The sequence below is a fragment of the Sander lucioperca genome, chromosome 2, assembly GCF_008315115.2.
Source record: "Sander lucioperca isolate FBNREF2018 chromosome 2, SLUC_FBN_1.2, whole genome shotgun sequence".
In the NCBI taxonomy this organism is placed as follows: Eukaryota; Metazoa; Chordata; class Actinopteri; order Perciformes; family Percidae; genus Sander; species Sander lucioperca.
The window spans coordinates 22,187,986-22,208,725 of record NC_050174.1 but is presented as its reverse complement, the minus strand read 5'-3'; the positions used below and the strand labels follow the sequence as shown (position 1 = coordinate 22,208,725).

General features: G+C 43.4%; 2 protein-coding genes across 8 annotated transcripts; one reads left to right on the top strand and one right to left on the bottom strand.

The window, feature by feature from the left end:
• The first annotated feature begins 1,119 nt into the window (after positions 1-1,119).
• LOC116045050 (nitric oxide synthase interacting protein) lies at positions 1,120-7,277 on the top strand. Of its 5 annotated transcripts, none has more exons than XM_035994855.1 (11): positions 1,162-1,201; positions 1,277-1,330; positions 1,448-1,547; positions 2,248-2,353; positions 2,462-2,543; positions 2,947-3,082; positions 4,734-4,909; positions 6,082-6,198; positions 6,388-6,458; positions 6,550-6,658; positions 7,016-7,087. In XM_035994855.1, the coding sequence occupies exons 3-11, from the start codon at positions 1,478-1,480 to the stop codon at positions 7,085-7,087; spliced, it is 939 nt and encodes a 312-aa protein (XP_035850748.1). In that variant the 5' UTR covers positions 1,162-1,201; positions 1,277-1,330; positions 1,448-1,477. The 5 variants fall into 5 exon arrangements, with proteins under 5 accessions (XP_035850739.1, XP_035850740.1, XP_035850748.1 ...); XM_031292576.2 differs by having other exon boundaries at positions 1,277-1,331; positions 1,453-1,547; XM_035994846.1 differs by lacking the exon at positions 1,277-1,330 and having other exon boundaries at positions 1,120-1,201; positions 1,453-1,547; positions 7,016-7,277.
• Positions 7,278-7,579: 302 nt separating this feature from the next.
• rcn3 (reticulocalbin 3, EF-hand calcium binding domain) lies at positions 7,580-20,064 on the bottom strand. 3 transcript variants are annotated; one of them, XR_004103837.2, is made up of 9 exons: positions 19,977-20,064; positions 17,750-17,970; positions 17,123-17,316; positions 16,264-16,436; positions 15,953-16,013; positions 15,356-15,447; positions 15,111-15,218; positions 9,060-9,303; positions 7,840-7,948 (listed from the first exon to the last, which is right to left on the bottom strand). XR_004103837.2 is itself a non-coding variant. In XM_031292574.2 (8 exons), the coding sequence occupies exons 2-8, from the start codon at positions 17,962-17,964 to the stop codon at positions 7,841-7,843; spliced, it is 951 nt and encodes a 316-aa protein (XP_031148434.1). In that variant the 5' UTR covers positions 17,965-17,970; positions 19,977-20,064; the 3' UTR covers positions 7,580-7,840. The 3 variants fall into 3 exon arrangements, 2 of the variants coding, with proteins under 2 accessions (XP_031148434.1, XP_031148435.1); XM_031292574.2 differs by lacking the exon at positions 9,060-9,303 and having other exon boundaries at positions 7,580-7,948; XM_031292575.2 differs by lacking the exons at positions 7,840-7,948; positions 9,060-9,303 and adding an exon at positions 12,382-12,652.
• Between the last annotated feature and the right edge of the window lie 676 nt (positions 20,065-20,740).

Genomic DNA, 20,740 nt, shown 5'->3' with positions numbered 1-20,740 from the left:
ATATTTGCATATGTTAAGTTTGCTTAAAATATAAAAGCAGTTGAAAGTGACAGGACGTTTATAGAGTCAGGTGAACACTGTAGAATAGAGCCACACTATTCAGCAGCCCTGGGCCTTCTCCCATGGCATGGATCCATTCTCACCTGACTTCACTCACTCCTCATCAATGGTCTACTCTAGAAGTCCCGCTCATTTCCTTTGTTCTGCTGTCGCCTCCCAATGCCAGACCTGTCTCTACCCGTATGATGTCCCATTACATTTACCACCTGTTGAATGTAAATTGTCCTTTTTGCACCACACAGGAGAGACCCCCACTGTTAAAAAAGTACGTAAATAAAAGTTCATCCAAATAATAGTAGGCTACTTTTACTAAAGTACAATATGTTTGTACTCTTTCCACCTCTGGTCATGTGAACAGCTGACCTAATGTTCGTATAATAGTCAGATAGTTTGACAAAGTTTAACAGTCATTGGACGATTGAAACCTGCAATTAAAAATCTCTTGTGTTCACATGCAAACACACTGCCATTCCAAATGCTAAAGCTTACGTTTGCTCCTATCCACTCAGACTGCTCACATGGCCAACACACGGTGCACTGTTGTTCCATTAGCAATCAGAGCTTCAGCAACACAAGGGCCACACACTCAGGTCAGCTTGTCTGTTTGGCCAACCGGAGAGAGAGGGAGGAGGAGGAGGAAGAGGAGGAAGAGAAGAGCGAGACCGAGAAAAATACATAAGTGTCTTGATGAGGCATTCATACCAGGGTTCCAGTCATACTGTTTCTATTCAAGTCTGTGACATTTAGGACATCAGTGTTCAACTTCTGTGTGTGTGTGTGTGTGTGTGTGTGTGTGTGTGTGTGTGTGTGTGTGTGTGTGTGTGTGTGTGTGTGTGTGTGTGTGTGTGCGTGCGTGTGCGTGTGTGTGTCTGTCTGTGTGTGTGCTCATGCTGTGTGTGAATGGGTATGAGGTATGCTTTCAGAAAACGTGTGTAAACAATAACAAACTGTAATACATGTATTACAGTAATTATGTAAAGCAGTCCAAGGATAATAACTCATACTACGTCATACACATATTTATATTTATATATATATATACATACTCCAGTACAGCAGGAGGCGCTATGCAACTCGCCATAAAACCAAAAGAAGAAGAAGCAGAAGAAGAAGGCGACAACAACAAGAACTTCTGTCGATGGTAATAATGTGCCGTTGCTATTATAATTATAATTATTATTACTAGGCCTCCATGTTTTGTGCTGTTCTCCCCCAGGTAATACCCACTGAGCAGAACGGGTTAAACGCTAACGTTCTCTGAATACGTTAACGTGCGCATGTCTTTTGTACGTAATACATCTAGCTAACGTTAGCAGCTAATGTTAGCATCTTAGCATCAATGCTGCCCAGCAACATTAACACCATCATGTTGTTTTTCCGTTCAAACGCCAGATTCACCAGATAAAGTAGAAGTAGAATGACTCGCCATGGAAAGAACTGCACGGCCGGGGCTGTGTACACGTACCACGAGAAGAAGAAAGACACAGGTAAGAAGAACCAGGACACACACACACACACACAAACACTTCTCACTTCTCACTTCACTGTTTCTGTGTTTGTGTTGTGCTTTAGTGGCACTCCAAATATTGGCATGGCAGCCTTTTCACACAAAAGCCTACATGTTGGAGTCAAATTACTCTTTAATATTTTGTATAGTTTATAACAGTGGTTCTCAAACATTTTTCAATAATGTACTCCTTTTTCAATTGTTTCTTTAAGCCAAGTACGCCCTGACCAGCGCTAATCATTTTTGGCAGAAAAAAAAGTCTATATAAAGAGGAACAGTACAGCGCTGTGAGCGATAGATTTACTAAACAACAGCCTTGTAACTGAATAAAACATTTAAATGCTAATGAGAAAATATTATCAAAAACTTCGATAAAAGCGAGAAACTAGGACAGTAGAAGGAAGGAAGGCAAGAATAGGTCCAAAGAAGGTGACACAAATGTCACATTTTTGGTAGGGAAAAAAAAAAAAGTCTACATAAAGAGGAACAATGTTCTGGACAACAGCCTTGTAACTATTAAACATTTTGTCAAATAGCTCATGTACCCCTTGCAGTCCTCCAAAGTACCCCTAGGGGTACACGTACCCCCATTTGAGAAGCACTGGTTTATAACATAGAATAAATGCATTGTGGGACAGCGATCCCTGTGTGATGTAAGCCTGTGCCTTGTCTCTGCCCAGCGGCGTCTGGTTACGGCACACAGAGCATCCGACTGGGCAAAGACGCCATCAAAGACTTTGACTGCTGCTGCCTGTCCCTGCAGCCCTGTCGGGACCCTGTGGTGACGTATGTCTCTGTCCAACACACACACACACACACACACACACTCTGTATAACCCCAACGTCTGACCACATATAGAAACGTGTTATAAACCAAACTGTTGCTGTCTTCAGTCCAGATGGATTCTTGTATGAAAAACAGGCCATCCTTGAATACATTTTGCACCAGAAGACGGAAACTGCCAAAAAAATGAAGGTAAGCCCTGAACTTGTGTCCACACCACAGCGTCTCAGAACTGGCGTCCACACTAGTGTTTTCGGGTTGTTTTTGTAGACAGCGCCCTCACTTGGTTTTAATGCAGCTTAGTTCACAATGTACTTGTTCTATGTTCATATTTTTTCCTGTTTCTGTCAGACAACATTTCAAATGTTTGATCACAGAGAAGGTTTGAGCCCCTGAGCATCAGTTTACCCGGCACACACTGAAACTACAAACCCACCTTTATATAGGAATTTGGAAAAGCTCCATTTCCGGGGCGAGAGACTGATATTTAACAGCCTGTATTGATGCATTTTACTTTCTGTAAAATATAGAAAGAATTAAAGGAAATTCCGTATGCTTGTGCAAAATTGTGAGTCGTCGTGGGTGTTTTCTGCAGGCATATGAGAAGCAGAAGCAAGTGCAGAAGAGCAGCAGCCAGCTGGAGTCCAAGTCGTCCGAGAGAGAGCGTGTGGAGCTGTTTAAAACCAGGGAGAACAGCATAGTGTCCAAACCCATCAACCCCTTCACATCTGGTAGGCCTCCGCCAGCTGACACCTGCGTCCACACTGAGCGCCGTGTAGTACCGCCTGCACCGCGCTCTGGTTCCATGCAGCTGAACTCGCGCTCACGCAGCAACGTACGACAGCAAGTATAACATCTGATCACAGCTCTGCTAACTCTCGGGTAACTCTAAACGTGCTGCGGGCCCTTCCAGGTGCAGCGCTCAGTGGCGCTCATGATATCGTAACATACTCAGAATGATTTGTTTTGGGCTTTTCCGCCTTTAACTGATAGGACAGCTAGGTGAGAAAGGGGAGAGAGAGAGAGAGAGAGAGGGGAATCGTCGTCGCAGGTCGAACTCGTACCCTGGACCTCTGCGTCGAGACACAAGCCTCTCAGTGTATGTGCGCCTGCTCTACCCACTGAGCCAACCCGGCCACACAATGTCCTCATTTTTAAATTCTCAGAAATGAAATAAATGTTTTCCTTCAGAGGTTTGTGAAAAAACATTCAATGGAATCTATGGTCATCTCAAATCTGAAGTTATTTTACTGTACAGTTTTGGACAAAATGTAAAGCAAAAATGAGATTAGATTAGATAGACTTTATTGGTCCCAAATTGGGAAATGTCAATGCTTCAGCAGCAAAATATAAGACACACCGCAAACATACAGAATATACAAGAAATAATTAACAGGATAGAATACAAGAACAACTATTCAAAAAGTAAGTAAAGAATGTATAGTATATACAAGATGGGAATAAAAATGTACAACTGCTTAAATAATATTTATAAAGATATAAGTAAAACCTATGTTTGTGCATGTAAACGCAGAATAAAAAGTGAGAACGCAACGCCACTTTTGCGTTTTCTCTTCAGATCGTTTGCGTCTACAACATAGCCTAACACTCAGTGATGTAGTGTTAGAAAGTTGTATTGCCTGTGGTAGGAAAGATTTCTTGTAGCTGTCATTTGGCTCCGTTTACATGATAACATTCATCAGTACCATTTAAAAAATGTTGTAATAACATAAGTAATATGCATGCTGAAGCCTTTTGATGGAGTCGTGCTGAGAAGCAGCCGGACTATTACCGTCTCACTCCAACTTAAGCCCGGCTAGGCCACGGTGCAGACACAGAAGCACAAGTAGGGTTCAGTGAAAACTAGGGTGACCAGACGTCCCGAAAAATTCTGGACAGTCCCGAAATCCAAGCAGTTGTCCCGAATCCCAAATCCTGCCCTAATTGTCCTGAAAATTAGAGCAAAGTCTCAAGAGCGGACTCTCGAGTAGATATTTTCTGATAGAACATTAAAAACTGTTCGTGGTGATTGAGTCGTCCTGCAGCCAGCTCCCGTCAGCTGCTGCTCATTGGCTGCAACAGTACGTAGGCCCTAACGCGCATTGCTATTTTTTGTTCATTGTTAAAGTACGTCATTTTTAAAGTACCGTGCACCATTGCATGTACACAGCAAGTATTTTGAGTTGTGACAACCATGTCTTCATCTTCTAGGATTTATTATCATCATTGTCATTATACACTAGGATTTCACAGTGAAATGTAGTTGTAGTTGTCCTTGTCCCAATTTATGAATTGCTTATAACGTCTCATGCTTCATAATTGGAACAGTTATTAATGATAAGTTGAATGCTTGTCAGCAAAGTGTGACGTTTGACCCTGCAGGGCTGAACAGAGGAGGTGATCCGGGCCGAGCAGACAGCAGCTCGGCGGCAGAGTCCTCTTCGTCCTCTTCGTCCTCGGCGTCCTCGGCGTCCTCGTCCTCGTCCAGCCTCAGCCTGCCCAGCTTCTGGGTCCCCTGTCTGACTCCAGAGGCAAAGCCCACCCTGCTCAAGAAACCTGTGAGTGTCTCCCCCTTGCGCTGTCTGGCTGCTGACTCATGTCTGCTAGTGTTTACAGTGCTCAGCATGAAGTGAATACACCCATGCTAAAGTTGACTAAAAAGAGGAATAAAATAAATCATCTTTTGGAAATTGATCTTAATGCCTTAATTAAAAAAATGAGGAAAAATCCGACCTTTAAGGACACCAATTTTCTTTGTGAATGAATAATGTATCATAAATAAATAAATGTTCTTCCTTAAAATACAGGGAGCATAAGTAAGTACACCCTTATGTTAAATTCCCATAGAGGCAGGCAGATTTTGATTTTTTAAAGGCCAGTTATTTCATGGATCCAGGATACTATGCATCCTGATAAAGTTCCCTTGGCCTTTGGAATTAAAATAGCCCCACATCATCACATGCCCTTCACCATACCTAGATATTGGCATGGTTTTATTTCAGCCTAATAGCTGGTTGGATTTGCATTGAGAGATGATTTTATGGAAAGTACCCCATGCCAAAATTGGTGTCCTTAAAGGTTGGATTTTTCCTATTTTTTTAATTAAGGATTAAGATCAATTTCCAAAAAGGTGATTTTTTTTTTTTTATTGTGTGGTGCTTAAAGAGCATTTCAACTTCTACTCAAGTCACTTTTTTGATCGAGCACTTGTACTTTTACTCAAGTCTGGGTCTCTAGTACTTTATACATGTCTGTCTCAGAGACACCACTACTGTCCACACTCGGGACATCTCAACATCACACTGGATTTAGATTAGTTCTGACAGCAGAGCAGGGGAAAGCACCAGCTGGTGTCCAGCAGGTGTCTAGCTGTTGTCCAGCAGGTGTCCAACTGTTGTCCAGCCGGTGTCCAGCAGGTGTCTAGCTGGTGTCCTGCAGGTGTCCAGCCCCGTGCAGCCATGCTCTGTGTGTGTGCTCTGAGTTAGTTTAAATGTCACGCTGTTCTCTGCGTGTTTGTTTTGTGTGTGTGTGTCTGTCTTTCATGTCCACACTATTTCAGAGACAGGAGGCGGGCTGACCCTGGACCCAAGGACTGAAGCTGTCACTGAGCAGTAAAGTACTGTTATGTGTGTGTGTGTGTGTGTGTGTGTGTGTGTGTGTGTGTGTGTGTGTGTGTGTGTGTGTGCGCTGCAACGTGCACTTTTTAACCCCTGGCTTGTCTGTGCTGCAGAGCAAGACGGTATTATGTCCCATGTCAGGACGAGCCATCAGGATGAACGAGCTTATCAGCGTGCGCTTCACCCCGCTGGACCCCAGCCTGGACCGCGTGGCCCTGCTCACCCGCCAGGTCAGTTACCCCCCCAGCTCCCCCCAAAAAGAAAAATCAAATACCTACCCATTAAAGAAATATTGGGAATATTTGGGTCCAGCCCTACTGTAAGAAGGTGTAAAAATGATATAGTGTCTTCATGCTGTTGTGTGTGTGTGTGTGATGTGAACACACGTGGCAGCTGACAGATGTGTCTCGTCTCTTCAGGACAGGTATGTCTGTGCAGTAACCAGAGACGTCCTAGGAAACAGCGTCCCCTGCGCTGTCCTGCGGCACTCGTGAGTGTCGACATGCCTGCCTCCACTTTGACATCCAGATGTTCCCCACAGGTGTTCCCTCAGAGGATAACCCTCTCTCGTCTGTGTTCAGGGGCGCCGTGGTGACGCAGGAGTGTGTGGACAAGTTGATCAAGAAGGACATGATCGATCCCATGACTGGAGACAAGCTGTCCGACAGAGACATCATCCCCCTCCAGAGGGTATGTGTGAACTTCTATGTAGAACTAGGGGGGGGGCATCACCATTCTCCAGGGTTTGAAGTCTGAGTTCTTACAAAAAGCCAGTCTTGTAGATTGGATTTAATCATGTCTGGGGGTTAGGAGACTTAGGGGACTCTTAGCTGTGGACAGGATGTAGACAGGATGGCCACCTGCTGACGGCTGGCGGTCTGAAAGTCCAGTTACATTAGCCATCTTTTAGGGCTGCTGGTCTTTCCATGCTGAATGCAGGACCAGGATCTAGTGGCTACTAGATCTAGTTCTAGGACTAGTGTCTCTACTCTCCAAAGTGTCCTCAGTGTTGCAGTGGTGCTGATGCTGTGTCCTGTCTTCTGACAGGGGGGAACCGGCTTCGCTGCCTCTGGGATTGACCTCAGTGCCAAAGAGGCTCGTCCAGTCATGCAAGTGTGAGGCGAGGCCTGCGGCGTGCACAGCGGTGTCGGGCTGGTTCCACGGACAGCCTAGCTCACTGACTCGCTTCTCCCAGCACGTTTACAACCTTCACCTATTTAGTTGTCTTTTGTTTTTTGCTGAAATATTTTTCTTGTTCCTGTAGCTAACTGCCATTTTTTTTTCCATCATAGACCATTACATGTTTTCTGACTATATAAGACGAGACTTGGCAGAAGACTCCAGTCAGGTTGCAGTCTTGCATCCTTATCTTGCTCATTATAAGGCTCTACATAAGAGCAGAATCCAATGAATTGATCTATCAATCATTAATTCTTTGCCATGTGCTGCAAAATATATTCAAATTCAGAGCCATGGGATTAGTTTGATAGAATGTTCCATCCTGATGATGAGATACTGTAAATGTTTCGTAGCTTTCATATTTGATATTTGATTAAACTGCATATAAGTTTAAGTCATGTTTGCATGTTGATATATATTTTGAGACACCTGCGTGACATTGTGCATTCAACACAATGATGTCACGTTATTTTGACCAAAGTGTTAGGTAGACATGATGTCAGCTGTTAAGATCACTTCAAGAGAGTTTCAAGTCATTTCCATTAAACGTTAATCATATGGAACCCATAGCTGGTTGTTTTTATTGGAAGTAGTTTCAGAGATTGGAAGTCTGGAGGGTTTGGGGGGGGGGGTGGTATTTGCAGATCACATGCACATGATGACAGGTGTTCCTGGTGTGCTGTGGGACATTTCTCACAGTTCGTCGTGCTCGTCGACCCTCATGCCTCCATAGTCGGTGATGGTGCTGGACTTGATGGAGTCCATGTTGTCGAGCAGCTCAGAGAGAGTCAGCCGGCCGTCCTGCCGAGTGGAGCAGAGCACAGGGAGGAGAGAAATAAATACTCACAGCTGGAACTCCACATGGCAACATAGGCTGACACCAGACTAGGCATAAACATGAGATGTGTGTGTGTGTATGTGTGTATATATATGTGTATATATATATATATATATATATATATATATATATATATATATATATATATATATATATATATATATATAAAAACAATGTGTGTGGAGGGTCCTTGTGCTCCTGACGGAACTGAAAGAGCAGCTTCATCACTCCGACTGGAGGTTACAAAAAAACACTCCCTCCAGTCTGAGTGATGAACGCTACAGCCAAATACCTAAAGATGTAATAAAGATAAGAAGTATGTGAACAGTCAAGAAGTTCTCAGGAGAGAGCCTGTTCTGCTGTTTGTCTGAGCGGTTTTTACTAAAGCCTATTAGTTCTGTCAACTTAGTTTTTGCTCCCAAGTTACAGTTTTATGAGCTACATCACTAGACTCAGTACTTCACAACATGCATATACTATTTGCAATGCACAAATCGTGTATATGGCTGAAGAATTGTAATGTAATGCATACATCATTTGATTATCATCTCTGTGGGTTAGTAACGTCTGTGGGTTAGTAATCTCTGTGGGTTAATATCTGTGGGTTAATATCTGTGGGTTAATATCTGTGGGTTAGTAATCTCTGTGGGTTAGTAATATCTGTGGGTTAGTAATCTCTGTGGGTTAGTGCTTTGGATTGCATTGTGGAACATTAAAGTGGTTGCGGTTGTGTGCAGTTGGTTTAGTTTGTTAAACATTTAGCATTTTAGTTAACTTTATCCAATATATGTCTTCTTTTAGGAGCTTTCAGTTGTTTGTTAGATTAACAATACATTCTTTTTTTTAATCCCTGAACTGATTCTGCCTTTCCCTGGGTTCCTCCCGGGTTTATTTCATTGTTTGTCCTCCGCTCCTAGACAAAATGGCACATTTTGGCACATGTTGTTCAAAACACAACAATTTTGGGGACACCACTGGGATCTTTTGGAAATCAGGATTGGTAGGTTTGTTTTTCAAGTTTAAAAAATATATTGTGATTGTATTTTTTACTGTCTGATACGGTGTTAGTGTTACCGTTTGATATAGCCCAGTGTGTTGCCTTCACTGCTTCCTCAGTCCACACAGGGTATTGTCCAGCTGGCCTTAATCTGCTTTTCCTTCGGCCATTCATTTCTTATTTTGGGGATTCAGGGTTTGGGCCGGTGATGTGTTGTCTGTAAGCTGGCCCGAGCCCGGCACGGCTTTAGAAGATGAGTAGGAAGCAGTGTTGGAGAGGCAGGTTTAGTTCCTGTGGCGCGAGGCTGGATATCTGTCTGGGCTTAATATCGAACATTACATTAATTAATATCGAAGAGCCCGTTATGCTTTTTGGGATTTTTTCCCCTTCTCTTTGTGTGTTTTTGAATTGTTGGTGTGTATGTTATATATGTATAAAGTACAAAAAACACATTTCACTCCAAACTGAGCTTTCTCTCCCACAGACAGCACTTTTTCTCAACTGCCTGAAACGGTTCGCCCACTTTGCTGTTTGAAATTCTTCCATTAGTGATGTCACTGGTTGAGAAAGCCAGCCCAGTTTTTCATCTGTGCTGCCCATAGGTGCTGCCTGAGCAAGAGCAGCCCGCCCAGTGGCTTGTTTCAATTTGGTTGGCCAATCACAACAGAGTAGACTGGGCTTTTCAGGAAGGTGGGGCCAAGAGATTAGACAGACAGAGTGTACACATGTTCCACCAAAACAAGTTCCTTCCCGAGGCTATTTTGCAGAGGCACCGTGGCTCCGTCCGGCGCTTAGCCCCGCCCAAGATGATTGTGATTGGTTTAAATAAATGCCAGAGCACGTTTTTCTCCCATCCATAAATGCTGTGTGGACTAGCCAGACCTTCCTCCGCAGCACTGTGGAGGAAGGTCTGGCAAAGCGAGACTACACTTACTATAATGTCTTGTGGACTTGAAATGACAACTTGCAAACAGAAAACATGCATTAGAACAATGTGTTGAGCATCCAGGGAGGGTCCAGAGCTGTTACATGTTGCATTATGGGAAACGTAGGTTTCGGAGCTTGACCTACACTGTCTGGGGAATAAAAGTTGGAATATGGCAGCGAGTCCCCTAACCTGCATGTTTCGAGGGTGGTGTCTTTTCAACATGTAATCATTAATCTGTGCTGCGCCGCTGGTTAATAGAGTTACCATAAGACATGGAAGTTATTTGTTGGGTCAATGTTTCCGTCCAGTACGGTGCACTAAAGACCTAGAACCCCATGGCAGTCCTGGACCAACAGTTTCTGTACCCAGTTAGTTCATGGTAATTTGTCAAACACAACTTTAGGAAGAAGCACCATGTGAGAACAACATCAGCTGAAGTAATGGAGGAGCTGCATGGAGACTCCCTGCCAAATCTCAAAGTTATTACATTCTCAAACATGTAGTGACAGAGTGAGTGTGCCCAGAGGCAGCTGATCATCCAGCTTTTCACGTGCGCTGCAGCAGACAGACAACGTGACATTTTCATTCCAACTAGGTGTGACAGTGAGTCAGGTGAGAGATGGGAGAGATGCTGCTCATGAAGGTTTGGTCCTCTAAAGCACACGTATTGTCCTGTTCTCTTTCTGCGTTTTAAATACAACCGCTTGATATTATTCATTAGTGTTAGTAGAGATCATATTATCACAACAGGATTCTGCTGAAAGTTGATACATGTTAATTAGGATTGGGTACCGAAACCCGGTTCCACTATGGAACCGTTTCCTACGCAACTGGTAGGAATCGAACCGGATTCAGTCCCTCCAGAAAAACGCGATTATGCGATCGCATAATTCAATGCATAATCAGCCAAAGTCCGCATATTTATGCGGGGGCCGCATTTTTTCAAATTCGCCGCACTTTCACTGCATAAATTGCCGATTTCCGTACAAAATATGCGGGGCTTGCATGATTTCATAATCCCCGCATTTTCGTTGCAAAAAAGTCACATAATAGCAGAAAGTTGAAAAATGTTGCGTTTACTTCACACAAGAGCAGCCATTTTCCCCTGTTGCCATGGGAACGTTATGAAGTGACGTAATTACGCGAAGTGAACATCATCGAAAAGCTGCAAAACCCCGCGATGAAGCCATGATGAAACCGCAGTTTTAGCAAGTTCCCGCAATTTCATCACATAAAATTGCATAAATATCCCGGATATTTCATCGCATTTTTTAAGAAAACGTGCCGCAACAATCACAAAAAAACTCCATATTTTTCTGGAAGGACTGCAGATTAGAACGCAAATTTCAGTTCCACTTAATGTGTCGACTGAAATATTTTCCCTCTGTCGTTTCGAAACGGATGTAAAAATCTCACACTTTCTCTGTAGTCTACCGTTAGCTAACTACCGTAAATGTAGGCTACTTTTAAAATGCCATATTTCCCCTCTGGGCTCACCAAAACGGACGTAAAAGCAGGACATGCCATAAGTGAGAAGAGATGTCCTATCTTGCCAGAGAAGGCAAATATGGTCATTTTTCTGCAAAAAAAACTGCTAAAGTTTGAAGCTGGTTTAGTTGGCATACCAACTCAACATTTATTTTTTTGGTACTTGTTAATAGTGTAACTGTTATTTATTGTTAAATCATTGTAGTTGTGTGTTAGGTGACTTAGGTTTACTTATTATACGTATATTTAAGTACTTTAAAACGTTAATGTATTGTTAAATTTAAATCATTTTCAATTAAAAAAAACTCTGTAAAAGAGCCTTTCTTGATGTCATTTTTCAGTTTTTCAAGAATCGGTTTAGGAATCGGAATCGTTTTTGAAAGTACCGGTTCGGCATCAGAATTGTAAAAATCCAAACGATACCAAAACCCTAATGTTAATAGCCCTGTCTCTGCTTCAGCAGATGTAACACCTTCAAACCAAATGTAATGTCTTAGAAACAGAACAGAACGTCCGTCCGTCCGTCCGTCCGTCCGGTGCACGTAGAGAGAGATACACGGACTTCATTTCATGGATCAGAAATACAAAAACATAACTGCATTTATAGAAAAAAAAACAAGACTTTAATAGTCAAAGCCTATCAATTCAGTGACACAGCCCTTTTGTCCCCCCCCTCCATCCCCCCATCCCATTGTGCATTGTTTGCTGCTCTTTGGAAGAACAAATGCATCGGCGTGTGTCGAGAGCATGTTGACCTCTCAGAGAAAAAGCTTTCTTTCAGCTGGACGCCAGTGCACGTTGGACATTAGTTTGTCATTTCGGAGATAGGGAGTTTTCACTGGGCTATATAACAGCTATATGTCATCTATGAGGATATGCATCTCAGTATAAAAAAAAATCACATGGACATGTAAATAAAACAAACAAAGAAAGAAGTGTGTGTGTGTGTGTGTGTGTGTGTGTGTGCGTGCGTGCATGCGTGCGTGCATGCGTGTCAGTGTCCTCTGTATTCACATACACAGTATGTGAGCGCATGTGTGTGTGTGTGTGTGTGTGTGTAATCCAGAGTGAGAACCTTACTTCCCCCCCCACACCCCCCCTCTGTAACCCCCGGTAACCATATTCTCCATAGCGCGGAGCTTGTGATCAGAGTTCATCGTGTCTCCGGGTCAGGTCTTCGCCGTAATTGGTGGCCTGGCTGCCCACAAACATGTTCCAGTTGGCCAGAATCTCCTTCTTGGTGATTTTCTGGTCCTGTGGTTTGATCGGGACATCCCATTGGTTGATTGGTTTATGATTGAAAGACAGAGAAGGAGGAATCATGAGGTGATGACAAACAGGAGAGGAGAGAAAGCAAGACACACACACACGCATGCACGCACGCACGCACGCACGCACGCACGCACACACACACACACACACACACACACACACACACAGAAGAATTAACCCACAATTACACATTAATTATCTGTCTGCTAATATTTCTGATAGCCTGCCTGCCTGTCTGTCTGTCTGTCATTAGTTAGTCAGTATGTGCACTGTACACTACTTTATACTGTACATTATGCTGCACACATACTGTAGATATATAGTCTACTGCACACAGATACTGTAGTATGTTCAGTGGTTAGAAGTGGAGTACGGTTCTGCTTTCAGTTCAGTCTCCATTCACAGTTTCTTTGGTTGTAGTTACTGTTGGTGTAACTAATAAAGTGGCCCCTCAGTGTATAATGCTGACTGTTGGAAGGACACTTTAAAGGACAGGGCTGGTGATGTCAACAGATCCCCAGATGTTTTCTATCGGCGCTCAGGCCAAGCTGAGCCAAACCATGCCGTGCTCATTTGTTTCTATTACTAGTTTTAGCGCGGCGAGAAGTGCCAGAGACGGGCTTTTATCAGAGTAGGTCCAAAACTGGCCCCGGGCCAGCTGCTACTGCAACCTCTGGGCTTGGAGCGTTAGTTACTGCATTCCTGTGTGTCCGTTACAGCACCTGGCTCTAGCCAGAATATCTACTGGAATAAAGCATTCTTCCACGGACAGATTTAGCTTCACATGTCGGCTGTTTTTAAGAGAGCGCGAGGACTGTTGGAATCTGTGCCGTGCCGTGCTGAGCCAAGCCAGCACATGTGCACTCTGCTCTACCCTCACACAGTGATACACTGGTAGCCTCGGCCAACACACACAGTATTTTGTTGTTTAATTTGGAGTTTCAGTGTCTTGCCCAAGGACACTTTGACATGTGGGGCCAGGGATCGATCAGTGACTTCACTTACTTCCTAAAATAGCCGCTCACTCTAGTTTTTAATCAAGCGTCTAACAGGAAGAAGAACAGCGCATGTATCAGACTTTGAACGCACACACGATCAGAGCTGCAGCTATACCGACTATTGTCATCACGGATTAATGTGTGGATTATTTTATGGATGAATGGATTGGTTGTTTGGTCTCTAACAAGTCAGAAAATGGTGAAACTCAAAGATATTCAGTTTACTGTCACAGAGGAGTGAAGAAACTAGAAAAATATTCACATTTAACAAGTCTGACTGTTTTTTTTCAATGACTCAAACCGATTAGCAAAATAGTTAAAGTTCCAGTGTGTAACGTGTTTAGTTGTCCATTATCAAAATCTGTGTTGCCCGTTCACAAACTTGTCCTTTTTCGTGAATATTTACCACCACCATCAATTCCAAGTATTCCTTTTGGCTTTGAAATTTTACATTTGCGTTCAAATGAACTGGGTAGACGCTCCATATTCATGCGCCATCTTGAAATACGTTAGCCGGTAAGGGACATACAGGACGTACCGCTCCGCCTTTCGAGTTTTCGCTGTCACATGATAAACTCACAGGGTGCTGCTAATGCTGCTAATGGGTATCGTAGCTTCCCGGGCCCCGGCAAGTTTGAAGAAGGAAACATGGAGGACCACACGTATTCAAAATCCAAATTTCAGGTACAGGAGTCTTATATATTGAAAAGAGCAAAAGGCCGTTTTTTTGGAAGTGTGAAGGCCACCGTAGCTGTAATACGTACTTTGAACTGCGTGGTGCGAGAGAGTTGATTGCGATATATGATCTCAACACTAGATGGGAGAAATTCCTACACATTGGACCTTTAACAACTAATCGATTCATCTTTGCAGCTCTACATAACACGTGTTAGTAGGATGCTTTGGCTCGGCGTGTGGGATTTGTTGACATAATCAGAAAAATAAAGAATATAACCAGCCCCATCCTTTACGTGTATATACTTCAATGTATTTACTACCTTCTCTATCTCTCTCTCTCTCTTACTACGAAACTCTTTTTTGCAGACCCAGCGTTGACCTGTGTCTGTCACATTACGGTGCATGGTTTTGCAGTTGCTAGGGGCGACTGCTTTGAAAAGTCCCTTGGTGCATTTAAAGACACCTCAGTAATTGACCTTTCAAACTCAGCTGCAAACCTTTAACGTAGAAGATGCAAAGAACAAGATCCATCCCCCAATATATGTTTCAGCTGGCACCTGAACCCACCATCGAAGAGAGTTTTCACAAAACTCCCTGTTTACACCTGCACTGCCACATACTAACAATGGTACATGTTTAATAAATGAAGTGGACTGAATGTCCTGGCAGTCCCAGTTCTCTGCCTGGAGCCCAGTGGACATAAAGCTCCAACAGGAAGTCACCCTGGAAGTGCTTCAGTGTGTGTGAGTCCCAGGCAGGTCTACCTTGTTGGTGTCCGTCTCGTGGATCAAGTGTTTGGCTTCATTGTCAGCATGGTCCACCTCTCCGGGCAGAACCCAGTTGGCCACCTCAGCTGCATCCAGGTAACCATCCTGTACAACACAGGAACACAGTGGAAGAACAGACAGCACAAACACAACCTTAACCCTAACCCTAACCCCCTAATTTTAATCAATCAAGAGAACGGAGTTCTGGAAATGAACCGTGGTGGATCCAGACAAGCGTTTACCTTGTTGGCGTCTCTGAACTCTGAGAAGTGTTTCCTCTCTGTGTGGACCCAGTCAGGCTCGCTCTCCCCATCCTCGGGGGTGAACATGTCGCCTGTGGAGCAGCAGCAGGACACACATCATAGGACACATTATAGGAAATATTATAAGACACATTATAGGACACATTATAGGAAATATTATAAGACACATTATAGGACACATTATAGGAAATATTATAAGACACATCATAGGACACATTATAGGAAATATTATAAGACACATCATAGGACACCTTATAGGACATATTTTAGGACACATCATAGGACAGATTATAGGACACATCATAGGACACATTATAGGACACATAGGACACATCATAGGACATATAGGACAGATTATAGGACATATAGGACAGATTACAGGACACATCATAGGACAGATTATAGGACACATCATAGGACACATTATAGGACAGATTATAGGACATATAGGACAGATTATAGGACATATTATAGGACATATCATAGGACAGATTATAGGACATATAGGACAGATTATAAAACAGATGGCTCCCAGGTTAGGAATGAAGGGGGACGTTGGTCTGAGAGGAAACCTACCGATGTATTCATCTATGTTGATCTTGCCATCGCCGTTCTTATCGATGTCTTCCACAGTTTCCTAAAGGACAAGATGATTTAGTTCTCAGTTAGTTCATGTAATGATCAAGTCCTTTATTTCCAAGGTATCTGAACATTAAGAAAAACAAGGTGACCTGATTAGACTATATCACTGCTATATCACCAGCATGATAGCTGCCAGGCTAGGAGCTAAACCTGTGCTGAGTTTGAACCCAAAGGTAAAGCCAAGCCACACAGCGCCCCCCCCCAGGGGTAAGAACACTGATGAAACAGTAGAGAGTGGGTTCTACCTGCACCACCACGTCTCTCATGTAATCATACTCCTCCGGGTGAAGGAAGGCAGTGAACTCCTCGCGTGTGGCGATCTTGTCGCCGTCTCGGTCCGCTGTCCTGAAGCGTCTCTCGTCCCGCCTCAGCATGGACTTATAGGTCTCCTTGTCGTCAACGTCGTCAAACTCTTCACCTGAAAACAAAAGCTTCGGTTTTCATTTTGGTGCTCCACACAGACAGTGTTTCCTTAAGTATTTCTGTCGAAACAGATACACATCTGTATCTGTGTAGAAAAATGGATGATTCAGTGAGCACATTCCGTCTGCTGTGAAGATCGTGCAATAGCGTTTAAGGGCTCCAGAACAGCTGATAAACGGACCTTAAGATGACAGCTGAGTCTGACAGTTCATTCCTGATCTGAGATAAATAATTTCAACTCAAGACGCCAACGGGCCACTGCCATCTGCTGCATCAAGCTCCAGAAAAGCAAGTAAGTGCACCTTTTGAGATTGAGATTATTTTGTCAAACATTGTTACTCAAGTGCGGTCAGTGTGTATAGTATATATTTGTCTGTGTATAGCCTGCCTCCCCAGTGCATGTCTGTCCAGCACACAGCCTGTACCGATGGACAGATGGACTGTATACTGTAGAGGAGGGCTGTGATAGGACCTTATTTGTCATTTTATCTGCTTTGGCTGGAGTTGCTCGTTACTTTGGATATTCAGCCTTTTAGAACACTAGCTGAGTAGAGCAGGGTCCGTGTTGTCTGCTCAATAATTAGTAAGGTTTAGAAGGAAAAAAAATCAGTTCATGTAAAAATCGCGATTCTTAAAGAAGGGAGAAGAAAGAGTTGGAGAGTCAGGACAGAGGTCGATTACCCAGATAGTATCCGTAGGTGGTGTTTTTGTACTCGTCCCAGGCTATCTTCCCGTCCTGGTTTTTGTCGTAGTCCTTCCAGTGTTTGTCCACGTTCTCCTGGATGTACCGTCGCTGCCGGTGTCTGATCCACGAGTGCAGCTCTGCGTGGCTGACGTAGCCGTCCTGGTCCATGTCGATGCGCTCCACGATCTTCCTGTGTGGACACATGGAGAACTGAAATCATCTGTCCCTCCATGCCAGAGGAGGACAGACAGAGGGCAGGAGTGGCCAGTGGGACAGATAGAGGAGAGTAGAGGACAGCATGCACAGACAGAGGACAGTAGAGGACAGCAGGGACAGACCGAGGACAGTAGTGGCCAGTGGGACAGACAGAGGAGAGTAGAGGACAGCAGGGACAGACAGAGGACAGTAGTGGCCAGTGGGACAGACAGAGGAGAGTAGAGGACAGCAGGGACAGACCGAGGACAGTAGTGGCCAGTGGGACAGACAGAGGAGAGTAGAGGACAGCAGGGACACACAGAGGACAGTAGAGGACAGCAGGGACAGACAGGGGACAGTAGAGGACACCAGGGACAGACAGAAGACAGTAGTGGCCAGTGGGACAGACAGAGGAGAGTGGAACCTACGCTAGCTTGTCCTTGCTCTCGTCGGGGGTCAGCTGGTCGAAGGTCTTGGCCTCCTCCTTCCCGAGGAAGGCCTCGTGGTCGTACTGGAAGCCGTGAGCGTCGTCATGGGGACGCTCGCTCAGATCACCATGGTGATGGACGCGCTTCTCCTGAGCGGGGACAGCCAAGGCAGCCACAGCCAGGACGCACAGGGACACTAAGGACTTCAGAAGCATGGTGGACTGGGGGTGTGCGTGTGTTGTGTGTGCGTGCGTGTGTGTGTGGGTGGGACAGACAATGTCAGTTTTAATTACTGGCCACCAATGTGAACATTATTCTTTTGATCCCAAAAACATACGAACAGCATAAGAACAAATAAACAAAATGCTTAAAGCATAAAAGATGATGATGTAAAAATAAATAAATAAAATATCATGAATCTACAGTGCTGATTGAAATGCTTGGACTGACAGAACACAGCGCCCCCCCACAGGTCAGTCTGACAGTCTCTGTTGAGGCGCTAAGACACCAACCCGATTATCAGCCGTCTGATTGGTGGAACGCCAACCCGGAAATGACGAGCGGGATGAGACGAAAATCTTTTAAACTGACCTTTGTCGATCTGAAATGAAGACAGATTCAGCAACTGCACGGCCTATTTCTCGCTTAAAATGTTTTCAGAAACACGTTTCGGTGAACTATCGTCGTAAAATATGAGATCGTATTCCGAACGAGCCGCCATTATGCCTGGTTGTAAAAATCCGGGAGCAGCCAGACCCACGTGACGCGTTCGTCCAATCAGCTGCCGGTTTTCATTTTTTGGGCGACAATACAGATTAGCGCCGCCTGCTGTTATGGAGACGTATTACATCTCGCGCATAACGTACGCTCAAGTCGCTTCGGTGTCTTCAGAGCCACTTTTTTGACCAACTCGGGGAGGTCAGTCCGACTGCCTTTTCTGCCGTAGGTCAGCCGTCAGGTTGGTGTGTCAGAGCCTTTACTTAAGACTAGTCCTACCCATCAGTCTCTAGGTGCTCATTGGGCACCATTCCATTTAGACCATGCCATCAGCATACTAAACTAATATAACCCTGCTCTTTATTCATTATGTATAAACTAATATAACCCAGCTCTTTAATCATTATGTATAAACTAATATAACCCTGCTCTTTAATCATAATGTATAAACTAATATAACCCAGCTCTTTAATCATAATGTATAAACTAATATAACCCTGCTCTTTAATCACTGAACTAATATAACCCTGCTCTTTAATCATAATGTATAAACTAATATAACCCTGCTCTTTAATCATAATGTATAAACTAATATAACCCAGCTCTTTAATCATAATGTATAAACTAATATAACCCTGCTCTTTAATCATAATGTATAAACTAATATAACCCTGCTCTTTAATCATAATGTATAAACTAATATAACCCTGCTCTTTATTCATAATGTATAAACTAATATAACCCTGCTCTTTATCAAATGATAAACTAATAACCCTGCTCTTTAATCATAATGTATAAACTAATATAACCCTGCTCTTTAATCATAATGTATAAACTAATATAACCCTGCTCTTTATTCATAATGTATAAACTAATATAACCCTGCTCTTTAATCATAATGTATAAACTAATATAACCCTGCTCTTTAATCATAATGTATAAACTAAAACCCAGCTCTTTATCATAAGTAAAACTAATAACCCTGCTCTTTAATCATAATGTATAAACTAATATAACCCTGCTCTTTATTCATAATGTATAAACTAATATAACCCTGCTCTTTAATCATAATGTATAAACTAATATAACCCTGCTCTTTAATCATAATGTATAAACTAATATGCTCTTTAGTTTCTGTGGTCGACCTAATCATTTTTTCTCCACCCAATAAAGTGAGATATAACGGTGTAAGAGTGTGTCATCATAGGGTTAAACTGAGCTCAGATCCACACATATATATAGTACAGTACAGTAGCCTATATATATCTATGAGATCCACAAACATCTTCTCCTATCAAATAGATAACTATTGATACAATCAATAGTCCATCCAGTGTTACACTGATGGCAGAGAGCAGGCAGCCCTGCTGCAGTCTATACATACACTGGCCCTCATGTTCAAACTACACCGTTAGTTAGCCAGGCTTTTTTTTCTGATATATAATATAATACTATATTAATATTATTACTATGATAGAAGATGTCAGAGGAAAGAGACTAATGAACTCACCAGCTTCTCCTCCCTCCCTCGCAGTGTGAGAACAGCAGAGCAGTCCGCGTTGGCACTCCGACCTTTTAAATACCTGGCTCGAGGAGGCGGGCCTTGTTGTTCAGCTGCCCAATGAGCGACGCCCAACACGGGCTTCTAACCAATAAAAAAAGTAGGATCAATTCTTATTGGCTGTTAACCGCCACGTTGTCACGCAAGCGCCGACAACTGCATGACTTTTTTTCATTGTCTCTTCTTTTTATCGAGTTGCATGGAGAACTTCTCATCAGCGGGAGGCTTTGTAGAAACCAAACTACAACCAAAGAACAACGTTCGCTGACACAGACCCTGATCATGAGAAATGACTGTAGCCTACAGAAAATGTTACAAATTCAAAACACACACACACACACACACACACAGTATCACTACATGTTTTGAGCCGTTTCTGTTAATCTGTTAAAAAATAAACCGTGTACGGAGACTGCATGGGTAAAGTTAGTGCACTGCTGTTGACTGAAGCTTGAGAGAGTAAGTAGTAAGTACTACTACTACAAAGTAAGTTTAGCTGAAGACATCATGATTGTTCCACTGAGCCGGAAGTATATCACCATGCTTCCTACTATATCGACAATGTTTCATTTCTGTGATTGTTCAGGTGCCGCCAAAAATTCCGCCGGATGTCCCTCATTTCGGCTGGATGTCCGTCCCCTTCCTCTTTCTTTGTGTTGGCATTCTAAACTCTGGTGGATTTCTGAGGACTATGGTTAACTGCTCCTCAGATC

What these genes read in the sequence shown, in the direction of transcription:
- LOC116045050 (XM_035994846.1), top strand. Translation starts at nt 1,478, where the DNA reads ATGACTCGCCATGGAAAGAACTGCACGGCCGGGGCTGTGTACACGTAC. An exon ending in AAACTGCCAAAAAAATGAAG is followed by an intron (nt 2,544 to 2,946) that starts GTAAGCCCTGAA and finishes TGTTTTCTGCAG; the next exon opens with GCATATGAGAAGCAGAAGCA. An exon ending in CATCAACCCCTTCACATCTG is followed by an intron (nt 3,083 to 4,733) that starts GTAGGCCTCCGC and finishes TTGACCCTGCAG; the next exon opens with GGCTGAACAGAGGAGGTGAT.
- rcn3 (XM_031292574.2), bottom strand. Translation starts at nt 17,964, where the DNA reads ATGCTTCTGAAGTCCTTAGTGTCCCTGTGCGTCCTGGCTGTGGCTGCC. An exon ending in TGAGAGACGTGGTGGTGCAG is followed by an intron (nt 16,014 to 16,263) that starts GTAGAACCCACT and finishes CTTGTCCTTTAG; the next exon opens with GAAACTGTGGAAGACATCGA. An exon ending in ACGAGACGGACACCAACAAG is followed by an intron (nt 7,949 to 15,110) that starts GTAGACCTGCCT and finishes TCCACTCGGCAG; the next exon opens with GACGGCCGGCTGACTCTCTC.